A 25,183-nucleotide genomic window follows, 5' to 3' on the forward strand; every position below is an offset into this window, starting at 1 on the left:
AGACATTTGCAGCTAGAATAGTCAGTTACCACATTAGCAATGTATAGAGGGGATTGGTTTAAAGTTAGGACTAGTTTAACGTTATCTTCATTGAAAAGTACAGCGCTCTTCCTTCAAAAATAAGGACATTTCAATGTTACCCATTCACCCGTTTATATATATATAATTATAATATAATACACACACACACACACTGCTTTGTGTTGTGCTTAGGGGAGGAGAGGGGCCCCCTTACATTTTTTTGCTATGGGGCCCCATGAATTCTAGCTACGCCCCTGGTCACAGGTCATTAGAATTCAATGGGTCACTGTTCAAATTGATGTCTTGAAGGGAATCTCTCAGCTGCAATTCACAATATAAACTCCTGATGCTGTTAGATGCTGTCAGGTCAGGGAGACACCTTGTACCTTTCCTATATCTGTCTGGGCTTCCAGGATGTAGAGAAATACTTGTATTATATTAAATAAGTAAAGTCAGAAGATTTTCTGAGCTCCCAAAATGCAGCAAGCTGTAACACCTCCCTCCCCCTCCCATCCCTGACCCTACTGTAACACCTCCCCCTCCCATCCCTGACCCTGCTGCTGTAACATCTCTTCCCTCCCACTCCCATCCCTACTAATTATTTATGTGGGTGTAGTATAATATATAATATGTCTGTGTGGCTGGTATATAATATATAATATATCTGTGTGGCTGGTATATAATATACAATATATCTGTGTGGCTGGTATATAATATATCTGTGTGGCTGGTATATAATATACAATATATCTGTGTGGCTGTTATATAATATATAATATATCTGTGTGGCTGGTATATAATAATATATCTGTGTGGCTGGTATATAATATACAATATATCTGTGTGGCTGGTATATAATATATAATATATCTGTGTGGCTGGTATATAATATATCTGTGTGGCTGGTATATAATATATAATATATCTGTGTGGCTGGTATATAATATACAATATATCTGTGTGGCTGGTATATGATATATCTGTGTAGCTGGTATATAATACAATATATCTGTGTGGCTGGTATATAATATATAATATATCTGTGTGGCTGGTATATAATATACAATATATCTGTGTGGCTGGTATATAATATATAATATATCTGTGTGGCTGGTATATAATATATCTGTGTGGCTGGTATATAATATATAATATATCTGTGTGGCTGGTATATAATATACAATATATGTGTGGCTGGTATATAATATATAATATATCTGTGTGGCTGGTATATAATACACAATATATCTGTGTGGCTGGTATATAATATATAATATATCTGTGTGGCTGGTATATAATATACAATATATGTGTGGCTGGTATATAATATATAATATATCTGTGTGGCTGGTATATAATATACAATATATCTGTGTGGCTGGTATATAATATATAATATATCTGTGTGGCTGGTATATAATATACAATATATGTGTGGCTGGTATATAATATATAATATATCTGTGTGGCTGGTATATAATATACAATATATCTGTGTGGCTGGTATATAATATATCTGTGTGGCTGGTATATAATATACAATATATCTGTGTGGCTGGTATATAATATATCTGTGTGGCTGGTATATAATATACAATATATCTGTGTGGCTGGTGTGTAATAGTTATCTGTGTGATATAAGTAACGTTACCCGTGACTGACGCCTTTCGGTTTCCGCAGGCTGGACTTGGTGGAGGCGTTGGTGAGTGACGTGGAGCTCAGACAGAGTCTGCAGGAGGATTTACTGCGTCGCTTCCCCGATCTCAACCGATTGGCCAAAAAGTTCCAGAGACAGAATGCAAACCTGCAGGATTGTTACAGGCTGTACCAGGCCGTCAACCAGCTGCCCAGCGTCATCCAGGCCCTGGAGAAGTACGACGGTAGGTGCCAATACATGTGAGGACCCCGGATACCAGGAGAGTCACCGAACCCACCGCAGTCCCCGGGGGCAGATTACAGGGGGAGTGCAGGATTACATGGTGGCCGTGCAGATGTTATATTGTGGATAAAGACTAGTGAACCTTGAGCACACTATGGTTGGCCTGAGCCTGTGAAGTATCTGATTACCGGTGGCTGAACAAGTTGGATGCCGCCCTGGAGAATCCCGGTGGTTACAGCCATAGGCTCCCTGCATCCAACTACTTCAGCCACCGGTAATCACATGCTGCACGCTCGTGGTCAGACTCCTGTAATTGCAGACTATGATCTCCTGGATGTAAATCAGTCATGGTAAATCGATCAGTGACCTGAGGCAGAGCAACTATAGACCCTGTCCGCTGCTAGTGACACAGTGACGTCAGGGAGAGAAGCTAGAGAAGACCCTGTCCGCTGCTAGTGACACAGTGACCTCAGGGAGAGAAGCTAGAGTAGACCCTGTCCGCTGCTAGTGACACAGTGACCTCAGGGAGAGAAGCTAGAGTAGACCCTGTCCGCTGCTAGTGACACAGTGACCTCAGGGAGCAGCTAGAGAAGACCCTGTCCGCTGCTAGTGACACAGTGACCTCAGGGAGAGAAGCTAGAGAAGACCCTGTCCGCTGCTAGTGACACAGTGACCTCAGGGAGCAGCTAGAGAAGACCCTGTCCGCTGCTAGTGACACAGTGACCTCAGGGAGCAGCTAGAGAAGACCCTGTCCGCTGCTAGTGACACAGTGACCTCAGGGAGCAGCTAGAGAAGACCCTGTCCGCTGCTAGTGACACAGTGACCTCAGGGAGAGAAGCTAGAGAAGACCCTGTCCGCTGCTAGTGACACAGTGACCTCAGGGAGCAGCTAGAGAAGACCCTGTCCGCTGCTAGTGACACAGTGACCTCAGGGAGCAGCTAGAGAAGACCCTGTCCGCTGCTAGTGACACAGTGACCTCAGGGAGCAGCTAGAGAAGACCCTGTCCGCTGCTAGTGACACAGTGACCTCAGGGAGCAGCTAGAGAAGACCCTGTCAGCTGCTAGTGACACAGTGACCTCAGGGAGCAGCTAGAGAAGACCCTGTCAGCTGCTAGTGACACAGTGACCTCAGGGAGCAGCTAGAGAAGACCCTGTCCGCTGCTAGTGACACAGTGACCTCAGGGAGAGAAGCTAGAGAAGACCCTGTCCGCTGCTAGTGACACAGTGACCTCAGGGAGAGAAGCTAGAGAAGACCCTGTCCGCTGCTAGTGACACAGTGACCTCAGGGAGAGAAGCTAGAGAAGACCCTGTCCGCTGCTAGTGACACAGTGACCTCAGGGAGACACCAGCTAGAGAAGTCGCTACCAACTGTCTGGCTTTGGCTTACCCCTCCCTATAGAGATCTCTGGAATGTTCCTATGTACGGGGAGGATGAGATAATGTGGCCACACTTAGTGACAGTGTATGGTCACCTTTAAAGGAGAAGTTTGGCCAAAAGTATTTTTTGATATGTTATTTCTTATAGATAGTTAGACAAATTCCTAATGTACATTAATTAATGGAAATGCACATATAGGTCTATTTCCCTTTAATTTAGTAGATCATGGAGTGTTCAAATTCTATCAAAAACCGTGACGTCACAAATCGGGTGTAATTCCTATGGAGTGTCCAGCAGGGGGCCCAGTATATGTAGAAGCCTATGCACTGTATTGAAGTGTATGGAAGATGTAATGTAACTGCACTTTATTGATAGACTGTTTATGGGATAATTTGGGGAGCAAAGACACTTGGGAGAGCAAAGGCACTTTCTCCCCAAATGGGGGCACTGAGCAGGGAGGAAGAGAGGTGCTGGTGCATCTATCTACCTCCCCCCGTTGCAATGGGACAGATAGACACTACTACTCCTCCCATGATCTGCTGGGGAGTAGTACCAGGGAGAATGGGAGGAGTAGTACCAGGGAGAATCCCCCTCACCAAGCGCCCCCCCTCCCTCAGCCGACATAACCCACACCTGCCACCGGTAACCTCACAGATCTTGCCGCCATCACCAACCTTCCCCACCGCCGCCAGTCCAACTCACTTCCCTGCTGTCCCAGACTGGGCTGCCAGAACACTGCCGCCCCCGCGTCCTGCCGACTCTGTCCCGGATGTCACACCAGGCAGCTCTCCTCAGCTCTCCTCAATCTGGACAGAGTCGGCAAGATGCGCGGGCGACAGTGATCTGGCAGCCCAGTCTGGGACGGCTGGGAAATGAGTTGGACGTGCAGCGGTGGGGAAGGCTGAGCGGGGTTTGTGATGGGGGCCAGATCTGTGAGGTTACCGGCGGCAGCTGTGGGGTGGGTGGAGGGGAATGTTCGCTGAGGGGGGGATTGGTGAGGGGGATCTCCCTGGTACTACTACTCCCATCATCTGCTCATACCATGAGCAGATGATGGGAGGAGTAGTAGTGTCTCTGTCCCACTGCAGGGAGGTGGGGGGGAGGTAGTTAGATGCACCGGCACACCTCTCCCTCCCTGCTCGGTGCCCTCCATCTGGGGAGCAAGTGTCCTTGCTCCCCAAATTATCCCATAAATAATCCCATGTTTTTACATTACATCTTCCATACACTTAAATAAAATCCATAGGCTTCTACATATACTGTGCCCCCTGCTGGACACTCCTTAGGAATTACACCTGATTTCATGACATCACGGTTTTTAACACTCCATGATCTACTAAATTAAAGGGGTACTCCGGGCAAAATGTATTTTTTTTTTTATATTTTATTACATAAGGAGAGTTAGATAGGGATGAGCGAACCGAACCGTAAAGAACCAGATTCATTACAAACTTTTCAAAAAGTTCGGTTCGTCACCGAACCGAACTTTGAGAAAGTTTGTAACGAATCTGGTTAAAATAACAATAACAAATAAAATCAAAGACATCTTTAAAAAGTGATGCAAACACCTCTGGATGCATCTGGGAAAGCAGGAAAACAGTATTAGAGGAATCGGCATTACGGGGTTAGCGATCCTCTGCAATGCCGATGCCTCTAATGGTTAATAGATTTAATTAATAGAACAAATTTTCGTTGTAATAAAGTCACTTTCGGTTCAGGGAAGAAACAGGGTGCTGCACCTCACACCTATGGCTGATACTAGTGCCCCTAGGCTAAATAAAAAACACATCAGAATTTAGTGTATGAATTGATCAAGCCATACTGCCCCATGTACCTCGTGCCGGTATCTGATACACATGGGTCCCTACACTAAGTCCACACCGTGCCAGTCAGTGGCCACCAACCCCGCAGGCGTGCACAGCCAGGGAACGGGGGCCATGGGCCGCCCCTGCGACCCCCCCCCCCCATGCCACAGGACCAGACCCAAAAACACCACACCAGAACCCGGCCAGTACCGCCGGCGGAGAAGGTCGCCCCCAAGCAGCACAAGTCTGGATAAGGTATTGCGCTCACCATAGCTGCTGCAGACAGAATGGGAAAAGACAGGAGGGATTAAAACCATGTGCACTCAGGTGTCTCCTGCTAATTACGGTCATGTGGGTCTCACCAGGAGGAGTGCAAAACACGGAGAAAAGAGAGAAACAAAATGCGGTTCAGGGAAGATAGCACTCGTGCTTTGTAAGACCCATGTGATCCAAATTAGCAGGAAGCACCTGTGTACATAAGGGGAGGATCTCCTAGTATTCTCCCATTCTACCTGTAGAGGAATGGAGAGAGGTAAGAGCTTGTTCACACTTGTGTTGCTTGGCGTCCACTTTTTCCGCCGGTGGCGCCTGCGGGGTTCGGGGGGGCCCTTTAGTGTCTGGTCCTGTGACAATGGGGTTTCAGGGCCATTCCGTGGCCCCCCTTAAGGGAGGATGCATTGCATCCCCCTTAACCCCTTGGGGGCCAGACTGATGTCAGACTGCACCCATCCCAGCAAGGAAGGGGTTAATCGACCCCCCCTTCCTTGCTGGGAGGGGTGCAGTGCTGGGGAGGGGGTGGGGAGAGCTGTATACTCACCCCGATCTGTCCTCTTCGCTGGTCCGCAGCACAATGAAGTCACTGTGCTGCGGACCGGCTCATTATATGTGCGCTGAGCCGATCAGCCAATCAGCTGAGCGCACATATAATTCTAAATGTTTCTTCTAATAATGCTATTGTCATAACATAATTAGAAGAAACATTTGATGTTTTAATGAAAGTAAAGTGATGATTAGTACAGAATGCTCTATTACCGGGAATATGAATTAATGGCTTATGGAGCTTCCTGTACTAATTAATATTTAATTAATAAAAGGCATTTTCGTTGTAATAAAATCAGTTTCGTTGTTCAATAATTTATTTAAACGAATCCATCATTGTGCAATTAAATATACTGTCAAAAAATAAAATAAATATACATAAAATAAATAAATATATATATATATATATATATATATATATATATGTATATTTATTTTATTTTTTGACAGTATATTTAATTGCACAATGATGGAATTGTTTTCATTAAATTATTGAACAAAGAAAGTGACTTTATTACCACGAAAATATGTTCTATTAATTAAATATATTAACCATTAGGGGAGTCGGCTCGGCATTATTGCAGATTTTTTTTTTTTTTTTTTTTTTTTTTACACTATTTTTGCACTTTTGATTTTTTTCCACTTTTTTCATTGTAATAGCAACTGCAACTACACGAAACTACATGTATACCCTATCACACTCCCACTATCGTAGCTGCAATTATTCAGCCATTATTGCAAAGTTCGTGTTCGGTTCGGTTCGTCACAGCCCGAACTTCAGGAAAGTTCGCGGGATCGAACCAAACTAAACTTTTCAAAAGTTCGCTCATCCCTAGAGTTAGACAAATCACTAATATACACTAATTATGGGAAATGCACATAAAGTGCTATTTCCCTCAATTTAGTAGATCAGGCTGGCTCACTTCCTCAAAAAAAAATGTGACGTCACGTCTCAAGTGTATGTTTTCCGACAGGGTCCAGCAGGGGGCGCATGTAGAAGTATAGACTAAGGGCTCGTTCCCACTGAGCAAAAGCAGCTGAATTTCTGTGCTGAATCAGCGCTGAAATTTCAGCCGTTAAAATAGGTGCAGAGCTAATTTCCATTGTGTTGAATGGAAATTCTGCTCTGCAGTTCACAGGGTGGAATTTCCGCACTGAACTAATCCGCTTTCCGCCAGAAGAATGAACATGTTCATTCTTCCGCTAGCGGAAGCCTATACAAATCAATGGGGCTCTGATTTTCTGTTTCAGCGCGGAATACGCGCGTATTCAGCGCGGAATACAAGCGTAATACAAGCGGAAATTACTCGCTGAATCAGCGCGGAAATGGGGAAAAGGGGGGGGAGGAGGATTCTAGTATATGTTCTGGTATAGTCTAGTTTACTCACCAAATACTCGCCGAATTTCAGTGCTGAATGCATGCGGATTCAGCGCGGATTCCTCGAGTATTCCGCGCTGAATTTGTCAAGAGCTGATTACGAGCTGAACACTTTCCTAGCGGAATACACAGGGATTCTGCTTACATTCTGCTTATATTCTGCTCGGAATTCAGAGTCAGTTGATTTCAGGCGGAAATATTTCCTTGCGTAATCCGCTCCTTTTGCTCTGTGTGAACGTAGCCTAAGAATAGACGTCTGGGTAAAGTTGAATCAGTGCCCTCCAGGGCTGTGGAGTCTGAGTTGGAGCTAGTTTTGGCTGGAGTCAGAAAAAAATGTACTCAGACTCCAGCTTTAAAAAAAAATCTTTAAAAAAAATGTAGAATTCAATATTGATATGAATTTTACAAGTTTTGCTCATGAATATATATTATGAGCAACATTCTAATAGGACACTGTCCCTATTACATAAGGGTGGTCGGGGAATATATCAGTAATAGGACACTGGCCCTATTACATAAGGGTGGTCGGGGAATATATCAGTAATAGGACACTGGCCCTATTACATAAGGGTGGTCGGGGAATATATCAGTAATAGGACACTGGCCCTATTACATAAGGGTGGTCGGGGAATATATCAGTAATAGGACACTGGCCCTATTACATAAGGGTGGTCGGGGAATATATCAGTAATAGGACACTGGCCCTATTACATAAGGGTGGTCGGGGAATATATCAGTAATAGGACACTGGCCCTATTACATAAGGGTGGTCGGGTAATATATCAGTAATAGGACACTGGCCCTATTACATAAGGGTGGTCGGGGAATATATCAGTAATAGGACACTGGCCCTATTACATAAGGGTGGTCGGGGAAAAGTTGTCGGTCACTATTTGGCAGTTTGTTCCTGAGCTGGAAGAGTCCATTGTGTGGGGGGAGATCTGTGCTGTTCTCTTCCTGGATGCTGGATGACTGTATATGAGCAGCAGTGTAATATGGAGATATCCTGTGTAATATAGAGGAGGAGACATAAGTAATGTAGCTGTAACCTCTGTCCTCAGTGTTTTCTCTCTGGGAGAAGATTGTGTGTTTTTCTTCAGTGTTCAATGGCTGCAGCAGTGTGTGTGTGTGTGTGTGCGCTATTGCGTGACCCCCTGTATATCACTGTGACCCCTCTATATCACTATGTGTGACCTCTCTATATCACTATGTGTAACCTCTCTCTATATCACTATGTGTAACCTCTCTCTATATCACTATGTGTAACCTCTCTCTATATCACTATGTGTGACCTCTCTCTATATCACTATGTGTGACCTCTCTCTATATCACTGTGTGACCCCTCTCTATATAACTGTGTGTGACCCCTCTATATCACTATGTGTGACCCCTCTCTATATCACTATGTGTGACCTCTATATATCACTATGTGTGACCTCTCTATATCACTATGTGTGACCTCTCTATATCACTATGTGTGACCTCTCTATATCACTATGTGTGACCCCTCTCTATATCACTGTGTGTGACCCCCTCTCTATATCACTGTGTGTGACCCCTCTATATCACTATGTGTGACCCCTCTCTATATAACTGTGTGTGACCCCTCTATATCACTATGTGTGACCTCTATATTACAGGTATCTGGCAGTGTTACCAGTGGTGAATAATTAGTTAGAAAGATGTCAGCAGGAAAAGCCCCCCTGCTCCATCTAGTCTAGCTGTGAGTAGTTCAGGACATGGAGGCTGGAGACTGGCTGCACCCACAGGAGAAGCTGCTGTATATACAGTATATATTCCCTCAGAAGTCGCCCCAGGATCATGTAGGACATTAGGGAGAAGCTGCTGAGCCGGTGTGATAGATATCTCCCCTGGTATATGACCGGCCATTTATCAAGGAGTCTGAGTCGGGAGTCGGTCCTGATAAAATTCAGGAGTCTGAGTCGGAGCTGCAGCTTACCGACTCCACAGACCTGGTGCCCTCTCCCTCCGTCCGTCCCTCCTTTCCCGTACTGGCAATGTCACCCGTTCCCTTTTGTCCCCCGTCACCCGGCCGTTTGGTCCTGTTTGGGGTGAGCGCTCCTGCACCTCCTCTTTTCCCGTCTGTTCTTCTTTCAAGCAGTTGTCCTCCTCCTGTCATTCTGAGCCCCTGCAGCCCCGTTCCCTGCTGTGCCTCAGCGCTCATCCCACCGCTCGGTCCCGTCGGGGTGAGTGCTCCTGCACAGGACCAAGCGGCAGCTGGGGTGAGCGCTGAGGCGCAGCAGGGATCGCAGGGGCACAAAGAGGACGAGAGGAGGTGCAGGAGCGCTCACCCCAACGGGATCGGGTGACTGGGTGAGCGCTCCTGCACGGGACTGGACGGCGGGGTACGGAGCCGCAGGGGGTCATGGCGGATGGGCGGCAGTGAGAGCACGGGAAGCTTTTGGAAGGAGGTGCAGCGGGGTGAGCGACAGATAAGGAGCACTCACCCCCCTGCACGGGACTGGACGGCGGGGTACGGAGCCGCAGGGGGTCATGGCGGATGGGCGGCAGTGAGAGCACGGGAAGCTTTTGGAAGGAGGTGCAGCGGGGTGAGCGACAGATAAGGAGCACTCACCCCCCTGCACGGGACTGGGCGGCATGGCTGGGAGGGAGACAGGCAGAGAGATTGGAGGGAGGGGGGACATTGCTAGCACAGGAAGGAAGGGACGGACTGAGGGAGAGGGCACTGTTTCAACTTTATACAGAATTCTTAGTCTATACTTCTACATGCGCTCCCTGCTGGACCCTGCCGGAAAACATGTACTTGAGACGTGACGTCACGTTTTTTTTTGTTTTTTTTTTTTGAGTCTGCCTCATCCCCTAAATTAAGGGAGATAGCAGTATATGTGCATTTCCCATAATTAGTGTATATTAGGGATTTGTCTAATTTTCCATATGTAATAAAAATATATTTTGCCCGGAGTACCCCTTTAAGGGAAATAGCAGTTTATGAGCATTTCCCATAATTAATGTACATTAGGAATTCGTCTAACTTTCCATAACATAACTTATTAAAAAAAACTTCCCCTTTAAGAGTCAGCGTGGACCAGCGTTCATTCCTTTTCTTTTTCTTGCTGATAAAAGTTGGTAAATTTCCAAGTTGTTGGGGTGTTTTTTTTTTTTTTTTCTTTCATTGTCTTTACAAGAGCGTGAACACTTGCAGACATCTTGTTAGCAGATCTTACATTGATGTGAACGCTCCAGCAGCGATGGCGGTGACTGGCGTCCTGACAGCTGGCACATCATACAGAATAAGAAGACACTAAACCCGCTAATAGATATAGTGGTGTTAGGCACAGTATAAGGGGGTGCAAGACATGAAATGGTGAATCCGCTTTCCTCCAAACGCCCAGTAGTTTTGTGGGAAGGAACGTGCGATAAGTCACTGAATGGTTAATAAACGTGTGGGGAGTTTATCGACTGTGACAAAAACAAACCCATGGGGAAGGTTTCCCGGCCTAGGATGGCGGCTTTCAGGGAGAGCGGTTTTGTCGCTGGATAATAATGTTTTTGACTTTCTATATAATTGGTGTTTCCCTTCCTGGCATGAAGTGTGGCCCCGCTGTGTAGCTGCCTTTGGGCCCCGCTCAGGAGCAGAGTCGGAGGGCCCTCCAGGTTTTTACCCTGTATTTGCTTCAGTATACAGAATTTGGGATTCTGGGTGTCCCCTAGCGGGATCCTGGCGTGGATGGCTTCTGGCCCAGAGAAGGAGAAGGTACCGGTGTGTGGCAGGGAGGGAGGCGTAAACAGCAAGACGGACAAGACGGATGATGTGGTAGAAGAGGAATCGGACGGAGATGGGAAGCGGTCACTACCCAGGAGAGCAGGATCGCACCCTTTCTCATATGGACCCTAGTAACCATAACAACCTTCAGGCAGAGGGGCAGGTCACATGCTTAAAGAGGAACTCTGCATAAGGAAAATTTGTTTTCTATTAACCCTTTCAAGCAAACGTCAGTACATTTACTGACCTGTTTCAGATGCTCACTGTTTAGACAAACAGTGACCGGAAGCTGCAACTAAACTTTCAGCTGATAGCTGACAGTTTAGTGTAACTGCCACTGGACCCCCAAAGGGGGTCCAGCATCGGCAATTGCTGGCTTTGGTGGATCAGTAACGGTAATTGGTTTTGTAAAAAACACATAGCATTGGAATCTCTGGAAAGAAAATGCAAATTTTAACTTTTCACTCTTACTTTGCAGTTATTCCTGTGAAATGCAGAAAGGGTTAAATAACTGAATGAGGGTACAAACCCACATACCGTATACCCAGCAGATACCCAGCAGATTTGATGCTGTGTTCAGTTATTTAGATCTAATCTGCTGCGTTTTTGCTGCGTGTTTGCTGCGTATTTGCTGCGTATCGCAGCAGTAAATACGCTGCATATACGGTGTGTGGGTTTATACCCTGAATGTACATTTAAATACTTGAAAGAGTGAGGCCCCCTTCACACGTCCGTGTCAGTTTTTACTGTCAGGAAATCCTGATCAGGAGGCCTTAAATGTCATCAGGAAAGTATCAGGATTTCCTGACAGTAATCCGTTTTTACCATCAGGAAACCATCAGGAAAAACCTTCAGGATTTCCTGATCAGAAGAAAAAAAGGGAGATGTAGTTCTGCAAACTGGATGGTCACAGCTTGCAGAACTACAACTCCCATAATGCCCGGCTGACAGGTCATGTTGGGAGTTGTACTTCTGCAGCCTGTGGCCATCCAGGTTGCAGAAGTACAACTCTCATCATGACCTGTCAGCAGGACATGGTGGGAGTTGTACTTCTGGGGGGGGGGGGGAGGCGATCTCACCTGTCCTGGTTCCTGGCCTTCCGATCTGGAACCGGGTGAGGATACAGCGGTGCCGCGGCGGTCCGGGGCGTGTGGGGTGTCGGGCTGCTAGACGTGGAGTCCGGACGCGGGACGCTACTGAGAGAGGTCCGGGGGGGGAGGCGGAGGTGCCGCTACTCTGATACTCCGAGCGCCGGAGGGGGGGGGGCGGCCGGAGGGGTTTGCTACTTGAGCTCCGGGAGGGGTTTGCTGGGTGAGCGGTCGGGGGTGGAGTGGGCGGAGGGGGTGCCGCTGGGTGCCGGGCTGCTACTCTGAGGTCCGGGGGGGTGCCGCTGGGTGCCGGGCTGCTACTCTGAGGTCCGGGGGGGTGCCGCTGGGTGAGGACTCCAGGCGCGGCACCAGGAAGCAGGAGGCCGGGGACGGCAGCAGCAGATGAACACCAGGGAGGCTGGTGAGTCATGCGGGTGGTGGTGGGTGCGTCGGTAACCCGGAATCGCGGGCACTTTCCTGATGTACATCAGGAAAGTGCCCGTGATTCCGGCGCCCCCATAGGCTTCTATGGGGGCGTCAGGGCCGGAATTCCGGATAAAAATAGGACATGTCCTATTTTTTCCGGAGCTATTTTCCGGAACGGACACCCTTCTGGAAAAATCCGGAAGGGTGTCCGTAACCAATTAAAGTCTATGGGTCCGGAAATCCGTCCGGATTTCCTGATAGGAAATCCGGATGGTTTTTCCGGACGTGTGAAGGGGGCCTGAAGATTTCAAAATGGGTTGAATTGTGGGGGGTTTTAGTATACAGGCCTCTAAAATATATTCCAAAACTGAACTTGTGCCTAAAGAATTTCTGAGTTTGAAATTTTCACGAACATTTTGAAAATTGCTACTAAACATTTACGGCCTCTAACATCCCAAATAAGTAAAAGCATGTTCACCAAATGCTTTTAAAATAAAGTAGACATGTTATAGATATGAATGTAGTATTACTATTTTCCTTATTGGCAGAGACTTTCAAATGTAGAGAATGCACTTTTTTTTTACATTTTTAACAACATTTTGGAGTTATTCACAAACAAATTCTAAAGCTATCAACTCAATTTACCACTATTATAAAGTAGAATATGTAGCAAAAAAACAATCTTGGAATCAGAAGGATTGGTAAAAGCATTCCCAAGTTATTGATGAATAAAGTGACACAGGTCATATTCATAAAATTTGCCTTGGTCCTGAAAGGGTTAAAAGCACATTAAAAGTTACCGTATGTATTACCGTATTTGTATGGTTCTGCCACACTGGTAGCTGATAGAAATCCAGGAAGTGAAGAAAAATGGCATCTGTGCCAATTCACATTGTCTCCTGCTCCCACTGCTCTCCCCTCTTAGGAGACAAATCTTCCATGCCTCTGTCTCACATTGTGGGTTTGCTGAGCACAGGCTGATGATGCAGACAGGGGGTGGGGTGTGATGTCACAGGAGGCGGGGCTGGATCCCCCAATCCCCTAAGTGATTCACCATCTCTGACCGGCCAGACGCAGCTGCTGCAAGGACTGTGGACTGTGATGAACAGCTAAGGGAAAGCAGTGCATTCTGGGAACGGCTCAACCAGAAAGCACAGAAACACAAAACAAAATGGATTTTTGGTAGTTTCAAAACTGGGATAGACAGGTAAGTAATGCTATATGCTTCTGCAGAAGTTTCATTTTTTTTTTTAACCTCTACCTGGAGTTTCCCTTTAAGGAGGCCAACCTAAAAAATATGGAGAATGTCTTGGCCCTTTAAGAGGCTGTTGCCATGCTAGCGCCCCCTTAGGGCATGCTAGGAAGCAAGAAGAAGATGGCGAGCCCACGAAGGGCAGCAGACCTATATTTCTAGCTTCTTCCACAGATGCTCAGTCAGATTGATGTGTGGAGGATTTGGGAGCCAGGTCATCTCTCCGATGTCTTAGTCACGCTCCTTATTCCTGACCAATGTCTGCAGTTTGGTGGAGCGTTATCCTGCGGACCACCGCCAATGCTGTAATAAGGGGTCTGTACAGTGGCCAGGTAGTGGATACAGCCACATGATGCCAGCAGCCGCCACCCCGCCAGCTTGTTTTCCTTCTATAAAGTATCCTTGTGCCATCTCTTCTCCACTCCCCACACATCAGTAGGCGCTGGATGCCCGCTGCCCTTTTGCTGGTTCACCAGTTTACTACTTTACGCCACTGTTGGTAGGTGCCATCCTCCATACACCAGGAGCACCCCCACAAGACCCGGCCTTCTGGAGAGTGTGCGGCCCGTCTGGACAGCCACCACAGTGTGGCCCTGTCACCGTCACTGGACAGGAACCATTGTCACTGTCTCTTGGGTACTGATGGTATTAGTAGTATATATCCCTGGACAGGAGCCGTGTCACTTGGGTAGAGATGGTATTAGTAGTATATATCCCTGGACAGGAGCCGTGTCACTTGGGTAGAGATGGTATTAGTAGTATATATCCCTGGACAGGAGCCGTGTCACTTGGGTAGTGATGGTATTAGTATATATCCCTGGACAGGAGCCGTGTCACTTGGGTAGTGATGGTATTAGTATATATCCCTGGACAGGAGCCGTGTCACTTGGGTAGTGATGGTATTAGTAGTATATATCCCTGGACAGGAGCCGTGTCACTTGGGTAGCGATGGTATTAGTAGTATATATCCCTGGACAGGAGCCGTGTCACTTGGGTAGCGATGGTATTAGTAGTATATATCCCTGGACAGGAGCCGTGTCACTTGGGTAGCGATGGTATTAGTAGTATATATCCCTGGACAGGAGCCGTGTCACTTGGGTAGCGATGGTATTAGTAGTATATATCCCTGGACAGGAGCCGTGTCACTTGGGTAGTGATGGTATTAGTATATATCCCTGGACAGGAGCCGTGTCACTTGGGTAGTGATGGTATTAGTAGTATATATCCCTGGACAGGAGCCGTGTCACTTGGGTAGTGATGGTATTAGTAGTATATATCCCCGGACAGGAGCCGTGTCACTTGGGTAGCGATGGTATTAGTAGTATATATCCCTGGACAGGAGCCGTGTCACTTGGGTAGCGATGGTATTAGTAGTATATATCCCTGGACAGGAGCCGTGTCACTTGGGTAGCGATGGTATTAGTAGTATATATCCCTGGACAGGAGCCGTGTCACTTGGGTAGCGATGGTATTAGTAGTATATATCCCTGGACAGGAGCCGTGTCACTTGGGTAGTGATGGTATTAGTAGTATATATCCCTGGACAGGAGCCGTGTCACTTGGGTAGCGATGGTATTAGTATATATCCCTGGACAGGAGCCGTGTCACTTGGGTAGCGATGGTATTAGTAGTATATATCCCTGGACAGGAGCCATGTCACTTGGGTAGCGATGGTATTAGTAGTATATATCCCTGGACAGGAGCCGTGTCACTTGGGTAGCGATGGTATTAGTGGTATATATCCCTGGACAGGAGCCGTGTCACTTGGGTAGCGATGGTATTAGTAGTATATATCCCTGGACAGGAGCCGTGTCACCAGATCATCAGTATTCACTTTCTATATTCCGGCTGATCGGCCTATGTATAACCTCCTATAAATAATCCTCCCCGATGCCGGGCCGCTTTCTTCTAGTCTCTCCCGTGAATATTTGTGGACGTTCTCTGTGGGTCCATTAGGCAGGGAGATGCATGATGTCGGCCATTAAGAAGAGTTACAGTCATTATAAGTGGTGCTGGTCATCTATCAGGAGGACGTGGATTGGCCGGTGTGCCGCTGCCGCCGTCCTCTCTGCTATCACCAAGAAATGGACGTGTTGTACCAGGCAGGCATCCAATGAAAACATTACTTTCCTGATTTTGTCCTGGACCTGTTCAAGTCGTCTTTTTCTTTTTGCAAAACTAATTTCCCCTTTGCTGTTCTGTATGTAACCTTGAGGCGGGTCTCACTCCCACGTATGTGTGTGTATGTGTATGTGTGTGTGTATATAATATATATATTATATAATTTCTTTTTTTTTTCTTCTTCACGTGGCAGCCTTGCCTGAGTGGTGTCGGGATTAGCTTGCCTTTATAGACTTTATGGCTCATTTCCTATATTCAGGTTTTAATTTCTTTTGCGTAACCTTTCAGTCTTGCGCACTAATATTAGCCGCGCCGCTGACCCCCGAATCCCACCAGGCTGCACAACCTCCGGCTCTTAATTTCTTTCTTTCTTTATTTTTTTGTATTAAATTAAAGCAAAAGGAAGCAGAGACTGGTGAAGCTGTAGAAGCAATGAGCTTAGTCAGACGTCGGAGCCTGTAGGGGGATGGAGCGGAGTTCTGGTCATGCTGCCTATATATATGTACAGTATACAGGGCAGTATACAGTGTATCCAGCAGAAAGTCCAGACCTGGTGCTGATCCCTGCAACGTCCAGACATGTAGGTGATGCCTATAATAGCCACGTCCACACCGGCCATCTTTGATCAGTATTCTGGGCTCACAGGAGCCTCATCCATTAATCTGCATCACTTATCGTCATTTGTCACATGGTTAATAATTCATGTGTATGGCGTTACCTGCACTAGATAGCGGCGACGGGGGGGTCCTCGGGGACGGCAGAGGGAGGGTCTCTGGTAATGGTCTCTCCCACTGTATATTCATCAGCGCTTCCTTAATGTAAATGCTCGGAAATTGTAAATTTCAGATTTTTCTACAGTAAAATACAATCTACGATTATCTTTCCATGTAAATGAGCGAAGGATTTCAGGTCTTTCATAATAGCGGTCGTTTGGATCGTTTATTGTTAACCATTATGCAAACGATAATCATCCGGTGGAATAGGGCCCTAAGGGAAAGTGGCCGTGTTTTTCTGCCCCATGGACAACTCCTTTAAAGAGACTCTGTCAGTAGGTTACTGCCGTCCTATCTCAGGGTGACAGAGAAGCAGCACAGGATGATGGATCCCTGACATTGTCCTGTGCAGCTGATCCGGTGATCTCCTCCTGAATAACATGGACAATAAGTCCTCTCCATTATGTCTGTGCACTCGGTGGTCCCCAATATTCATGAGCACCAGCTCCCTCTGCCTGATTGGTAGTTGTCTGTCTATATTGTGTGTGTGTATATATATATATATATATATATATATATATATATATATATATATATATATTAATTATACACACACACATACAGTGTATAGGTAGACCGCTGTCTATCAGCGGGTGGAGGGAGCGGTGCGGCCCCTTCCCCCACATAGCAGAAGAACGGCCGCGGATGTGATACCTTGGTGTATCTGTCAGTGGTTTATTCTGCCCTTTTAGAGGGAAGCTGTCAGCAGTAAATCATAAACGGGCGTGATCAGTATATAATCGGACGATCCCCAGTATATAGTCAGGGCATCGGCCATCTCCCAGCAATATGTTGTATCTGTTCCCCCCCCCCCCCCCATTGTGATGGCAGCTGCAATTATGACGGATTACATTGTCCGTTCATGTGGCTTCTCCTGGATCCAGTTGCAGGTCACCTGTCAGTAACCAGCGAGATGCTACAATTAGACGTTGCGGTTTGGTAATGACCCCCGCCGTCTGCTCAGGGCAGAGACAGTAGCTGAATAGCCGTCTGCTGGCTCCCATCTAGGCAGTGTGTATGTATGTGTGTGTACATTATATATATATATATATATATATATATATATATATATATATATATATATATATATATATATATATATATAATCATTTCATCCGCTAACTAGCGCCTCCCACATTGCGGACTGATGGCGGCAGCAGGCACATTACACATACTGGCTCAGCCCCCCCCATACATCTCTTGTTGGCTGCCACCCCGTGGTGTTCTGTCTCCGGAGCCGGCGTCATCCAGCGCCATCCACCCCCTGCTGTCACTCGCGCATTCACCATCGCATCGATGGGTGAAATATTTCCATGCGGCAGATGTTAGGTGGAGGGGGCGGCAGATGTTAAGTGGAGGGGGCGGCAGATGTTAGGTGGAGGGGGCGGCAGATGTTAGGTGGAGGGGGCGGCAGATGTTAGGTGGAGGGGGCGGCAGATGTTAGGTGGAGGGGGCGGCAGATGTTAGGTGGAGGGGGTGGCAGATGTTAGGTGGAGGGGGGTGGCAGATTTTAGGTGGAGGGGGTGGCAGATGTTAGGTGGAGGGGGGTGGCAGATGTTAGGTGGAGGGGGGTGGCAGATGTTAGGTGGAGGGGGGTGGCAGATTTTGGGGGGGCAGCAGATGTTGGGGGCGGGGGCGGCAGATGTTAGGTGGAGGGGGTGGCAGATGTTAGGTGGAGGGGGGTGGCAGATGTTGGGGGGGGCAGCAGATGTTGGGGGCGGGGGCGGCAGATGTTAGGTGGAGCGTGTGGGAGATGTTGTTGGCGGCAGATGTTAGGTGGAGGGGTTGGCAGATGTTAGGTGGAGGGGGGTGGCAGATGTTGGGGGCGGGGGCGGCAGATGTTAGGTGAAGGGGGTGGCAGATGTTGGGGGCGGCAGATGTTAGGTGGAGGGGGTGGGATATGTTGGGGGCTGCAGATGTTAGGTGGAGGGGGGTGGTAGATGTTCGGGGTGGGGGGCGGCAGATGTTAGGTAGAGGGGGAGTGGTAGATGTTGGGGGTGGGGGGCGGCAGATGTTAGGTAGAGGGGCGGTGGTAGATGTTGGGGGCGGCAGATGTTAGGTGGAGCGTGTGGGAGATGTTGGGGGTGGGGGGTGGCAGATGTTGGGGGGCAGTAGATGTTAGGTGGAGGGGGGTGGCAGATGTTGGGGGCGGCAGATGTTAGGTGGAGGGGGTGGCAGATGTTGGGGGCGGCAGATGTTAGGTGGAACGTGTGGGAGATGTTGGGGGCGGCAGATGTTAGGTGGAGGGGGGTGGGAGATGTTGGGGGCGGCAGATGTTAGGTGGAACGTGTGGGAGATGTTGGGGGCGGCTACAGATCTCACAGCGCCTTGTGGAGGGGTCACGCATGGCTTCTATAACCGCGGCTTCTTGCTGTATATACCAGGTTTCCGCTCCAGTTCTGTCTCTGCAGGTTATACGGGGGTCACACTGTTATTTTATAGGGTAAGCTGGACCTGGTAATAAGATCTCATCCTCACCCAGATATTACAGGTGTAGACAGTCGCCTTCATTAGAGTCCATATCAGGACCTGTTTAGTGAAGCCCCCGGCCCCTCAAGGAGGAGGGGGTCCGCGTGCAGGAACATAGTGTATTGACTCTCAGTAAATCATTGGCCGGTGTGCCTACAGGAAGGACTCATGTACATGGAGCAGGATGATGGGGGTGAGGCAGCTAGAATCCACTGTCCCTGTGTTAGGGGGGGAGGAATCGCAGCTTCCAGCGTGACTGATGGGTCGTCAATAATAGGATTGTCCCTACAGATCAACTGCTGCCAGGAAGTGCCAAAGATTTGTAATTTACTTTTATCTAAAGATCTCCAGTCTTCCAGTACTTATCAGCTGCTGTATGTCCTGAAGGGGTGTATTCTCTCCAGTCTGACACAGTTCTCTCTGTTCTCTCTGCTGCCATGCCAGGAACTGTCCAGAGCAGCAGCAAATGCCCATAGAAAACCTTTCCTGCTCTGGACAGTTCCTGACATGGACAGAGGTGGCAGCAGAGAGCGCTGTGTCAGACTGGAGATAAACTTTTTTTTTTGCATACATAAAACCACGCATGACCACGATTTTTTGTGTACGCTAAAAAAGGCTGCTTGCAGCAATGCAGTGTGAACGCAGCCTAAGTTGGGGGTAAGAATACCCCTTTAAATATAGTGGTCTTATCCCAGCATTCTCTTGCACATCCGGATGACATTTTGGTCCAGGTCCAGTGGCAATGAAATCCAGACTGACGGCCGTATTGCTTTCTCTTTCCAGGGAGTCACCAGATGCTGCTGCTCGCCGTGTTCGTCACTCCCATCACTGATCTCTCCTCAGACTTCTCCAAGTTCCAAGAAATGATTGAAACCACAATGGACATGGAGCAGGTATGTCACCCCATGTATCAAGGGTTATATCAATGGCCCTGGAGCGGGTATGTCACCCCATGTATCAAGGGTTATATCAATGGCCCTGGAGCAGGTATGTCACCCCATGTATCAAGGGTTATATCAATGGCCCTGGAGCGGGTATGTCACCCCATGTATCAAGGTTATATCAATGGCCCTGGTGCAGATATGTCACCACATGTATCAAGGTTATATCAATGGAAATAGTGCAGGTATGTCACCCCATGTATCAAGGTTATATCAATGGCCCTGGAGCGGGTATGTCACCCCATGTATCAAGGTTATATCAATGGACATGGTGCAGGTATGTCACCCCATGTATCAAGGTTATATCAATGGACATGGTGCAGGTATGTCACCCCATGTATCAAGGTTATATCAATGGCCCTGGTGCAGGTATGTCACCCCATGTATCAAGGTTATATCAATGGACATGGTGCAGGTATGTCACCCCATGTATCAAGGTTATATATTATAGGTGTGTCCAGGTTATATCAATGGCCCTGGAGCAGGTATGTCACCCCATGTATCAAGGTTATATCAATGGCCCTGGAGCAGGTATGTCACCCCATGTATCAAGGTTATATATTATAGGTGTGTCCAGGTTATATCAATGGACATGGAGCGGGTATGTCACCCGGTGTGTCCAGGTTATATCAATGGAAATAGTGCAGGTATGTCACCACATGTATCAAGGTTATATCAATGGCCCTGGAGCAGGTATGTCACCCCATGTATCAAGGTTATATCAATGGACATGGAGCGGGTATGTCACCCCATGTATCAAGGTTATATCAATGGACATGGAGCGGGTATGTCACCCGGTGTGTCCAGGTTATATCAATGGAAATAGTGCAGGTATGTCACCCCATGTATCAAGGTTATATATTATAGGTGTGTCCAGGTTATATCAATGGACATGGAGCGGGTATGTCACCCGGTGTGTCCAGGTTATCAATGGCAAATGTCTGACAGCAGTAATAGCCCCTGAGACGTGATGTATTTCCTCTCTGTCACAGGGAAACCTGCCCCTCAACACCTCCTCTGCCTGCCCCTCAACACCTCCTCTGCCCGCCCCCACTCCTCCTGTGCCCGCCCCCACTCCTCCTGTGCCTGCCCCCACTCCTCCTCCTGTGCCCGCCCCCACTCCTCCTGTGCCCGCCCCCCACTCCTCTGCCCGCCCCCACTCCTCCTCCTGTTCCCACCCACACTCCTCCTCTGCCCGCCCAGTTTTACAATACATACTATATTATCTGTCGGGCTCCCTCCTCTGCTTCTCAGTCATCCTGGAGATCGGCAGCTGCCGGCAGCATCAGATGTCATAGATCTAATAGGAGGCATTTGGCACCCTTTTAATGCCAGATGCCTGCTAGGAGATCACTGGTGTCTGATGCTACAGGATTCTCCTCCAGAAGGACACCAGATTCAGCTATAACTCATAGTCCAGCAGCTGACAGCAAGCAGCAACATCTTTCTGGAGCTGAAAAGGTTTGTTTCAATGCTCCCTGGAAGATCCTGGCCGAGTTCAAGCTCCTGAAAGATGTTGCTGCTTGCTGTCAGCTGCTGGACTAGAGTTATAGTATAGTATATATTAAAAGTAGACAATGGTGGCTGCAGTTAAGGGGGCTGGGTTGTCAGTATTTCCCATTACTGCTTGTGTAGGGGACTAAGCTGTGCAGTGGGAGGGGAATAGATGGAGGGAGGCGGGGAATAGAGGAGCTAGGGATGGGGGGCGGGGAATAGATGGAGGGAGGTGGGGAATAGAGGAGCTAGGGATGGGGGGCGGGGAATAGATGGAGGGAGGCGGGGAATAGAGGAGCTAGGGATGGGGGGCGGGGAATAGATGGAGGGAGGCGGGGAATAGAGGAGCTAGGGATGGGGGGCGGGGAATAGATGGAGGGAGGTGGGGAATAGAGGAGCTAGGGATGGGGGGCGGGGAATAGATGGAGGGAGGCGGGGAATAGAGGAGCTAGGGATGGGGGGCGGGGTTGTGGCCATGTTTGTGGGTGGGAGGAGGAGGTGGGAGGTATACAGAGGCCGGCCAGGGGAGCAGAGCATTGTGGGGACTGTAGGAATATGCAGCACACAGACACTGGTCCAAACAGGAAGCTGGAGATGTAATCAGCAGCAACAGAGAAGAGTGCAGTGGGCAGCGAGAGCAGCCAGAGGGGGAAGAAATGTGACAGAGAGGAGGCCAGTAACCATCCCCCAGTGTGTGAGGAGTTTAGATTTTACAGGGGGTGCCTGGAGTACTCTTTTAATAATACTGAGGTCAGGAGATTGAGATGGCGCTCCAGAACCTTCACTTTGTTCTGCTGTAGCCAATGACAGGTCGATCATGACAACTAAAAACATCCAGATGACCCTGATCAAAAGTTCCCCTCCTCTGGTGATTTGGGCCGATAACATGCACAGAAGTTGACACATTTCTGCCACAACTGCCCGGAAAATTGTTCAGGATCCAAAGAAAAACCCACAAATAACATCAGCTGAAATTCAGGACTCTCCGAAAACTAGCGGTGCGGCTGCTTCAGGATGCACAATAAGGAGGCACTTGAAGAAAAATGCTCGAGTCACTATAAGAAAGCCATTACTGTGGAAATTCTGGAAAGTATCTCGCCTACAATACACCACACAGCCCAGAGACTAGCCTCGCAACGGCCCAGAGACTAGCCTCGCAACGGCCCAGAGACTAGCCTCGCAACGGCCCAGAGACTAGCCTCGCAACGGCCCAGAGACTAGCCTCGCAACGGCCCAGAGACTAGCCTCGCAACGGCCCAGAACAAGATCATTTGGAGTAATGAGTAACTAGAATCCAACTTTTTGGCCACATCCATAAAGTTACATTTGGAGAGGAGTCCCCAAGGCCTATGATGGAAGGGACACCATTTCTATTGTAAAGCACAGGGGGGGGGATTGCTGATGTTTTGGGGATGTGTGAGCTACAAAGGCTCAGGAAACTTGGTCAGAGATTAAGGAAAGATGAATACAGACGGTTATCAGCAAATACTGGAGGCAAAGATGCACTCATAAGCCAAGAGGCTGCACATGGGACGTACTTGGACGTTCCAACATGACTATGAACCAAAACACAAGGCCAAGTTGACCTTTCATTGGCTACAGCAGAACAAAGTGAAGGTTCTGGAGCAGCCATCTGTCTCCTGATCTCAATATCATTGAGCCTCTCTGGGGAGATCTCAGCACGCAGATCATGCAGGACAGCCCAGGAATATACAGGAACAAAGAAGAATGGGCGGCTTTACCCTCTGAGAACATACAGAACCTCATCCACAACTGCCAAAAAAGACCAAGCTGTCAGTGATGTTAGAGGTGGCAATACCCCGGATTAAGAACTGGGGGATGGGAACTTCTGATCAGGGACATTCGGATGGTTTTGTTTGTCATTATAATGTAATAAGAAAAAACCCAGTAGTGTGACAATAAATGGCGTCACCCGACCTCTAACCATGAGGGGGACCCGACCTCTAACCATGAGGAGGACCCGACCTCTAACCATGAGGGGGACCCGACCTCTAACCATGAGGGGGACCCGACCTCTAACCATGAGGGGGACCCGACCTCTAACCATGAGGGGGACCCGACCTCTAACCATGAGGGGGACCCGACCTCTAACCATGAGGGGGACCCGACCTCTAACCATGAGGGGGACCCGACCTCTAACCATGATGGGGGAAAGTTTGTGTTATCCTTCATATTTTCCTGAAAAAGAAAGTGAGTATACAGCACCATGGCTCTCCTCTGTTATCTGTAGCTTGCCACATCCAGTGGGTGTGGCTTGCAAAAGGGGCGTGGCATAATTGTTCAATAATTGTAATCAAGGTTACATGTTCAATCAATGGTGATGTTGGCCGTTACTCTAGCGTATCCTTGTTTTAGTTTGAATGATATAACTACTTTTTGCACGATAATCATCTGGTGTAATAAGGCTCTAACCCTGCAGACGTTTCTGGCATTTACCTGCATGTGTCTGGAGATCTAGTTGTGGCCTAAAGTGTCGGCTCTCCTCCTGTTGTGTCATCAAGGACCTGCTCCTGGTTTATGGGATCTGTCAGACTGCGGCCGCTCTCCAGTGTCTCCTCTAAGGTCTCCGTATAATGCTTCTCCAGGGCTGTCGGGTCTTACATAGTGCATTGTGGCTGTGCCGCCCATGGACACCTAGAGGTATTCAGAGAGAGAGAGAAATGTATTTAGATTAACTGATGTCAGAAATTTATAGAGATTGGGGGTTTGTGCTTACAGATATGTTCCCTCAGTGATGACCGATTGAGACTGAGGGATGTAGAGAAGCCGGAGTCTCAGCCCCTCGCACCACCAGGGCCGTGCAGGATGCCCCTCCGTTACCCGTCCTAGTATATGGCTTATAGTTGTATCTGATACATCGGGGTGTGGCTGGTCCATGTTGTAGTCTTTTCTCACAGGCCGCGTCAGCACACAATTACCTGTGTGATTTTATATAATATATATATATATATATATATATATATATATATTAGTGTGTGTGTATATAATATATATATACACACATATGCATATTCACATATATACACACAGATGCATATACACATATATACACACACACACACACACACACATATATATATATATATATATATATATATATATATATATATATATATATATATATATATATATATATATATATATATATATATATATATATATATATATATATACACATACACATACACACACACACTTACCGGCCACTTTATTAGGTATACCTGTCCAACTGCACGTTACCACTTAATTTCTAATCAGCCAATCACATGGCGGCAACTCAGTGCATTTAGGCATGTAGACATGGTCAAGACAATCTCCTGCAGTTCAAACCGAGCATCAGTATGGGGAAGAAAGGTGATTTGGTGCCTTTGAACGTGGTATGGTTGTTGGTGCCAGAAGGGCTGGTCTGAGTATTTCAGAAACTGCTGATCTACTGGGATTTTCACGCACAACCATCTCTAGGGTTTACAGAGAATGGTCCGAAAAAGAAAAACCATCCAGTGAGCGGCCGTTCTGTGGGCGGAAATGCCTTGTTGATGCCAGAGGTCAGAGGAGAATGGGCAGACTGGTTCCA

The 25,183-nt window shown here is 47.8% G+C and overlaps 1 protein-coding gene across 2 annotated transcripts in view; it reads left to right on the forward strand.

Moving 5' to 3' along the window:
- MSH2 (mutS homolog 2) overlaps positions 1-25,183 on the forward strand; it is a 94,327-nt gene that overhangs the window by 31,607 nt on the left and 37,537 nt on the right. For both annotated transcript variants that reach the window (XM_069955523.1, XM_069955524.1), the window contains exons 7-8: positions 1,702-1,901; positions 19,937-20,046. In XM_069955523.1, coding sequence (XP_069811624.1) covers positions 1,702-1,901; positions 19,937-20,046 — 310 coding nt within the window. The remainder of the gene's footprint in view (positions 1-1,701; positions 1,902-19,936; positions 20,047-25,183) is intronic.

The sequence above is a fragment of the Dendropsophus ebraccatus genome, chromosome 15 (assembly GCF_027789765.1).
Source record: "Dendropsophus ebraccatus isolate aDenEbr1 chromosome 15, aDenEbr1.pat, whole genome shotgun sequence".
NCBI classification, from domain to species: domain Eukaryota; kingdom Metazoa; phylum Chordata; class Amphibia; order Anura; family Hylidae; genus Dendropsophus; species Dendropsophus ebraccatus.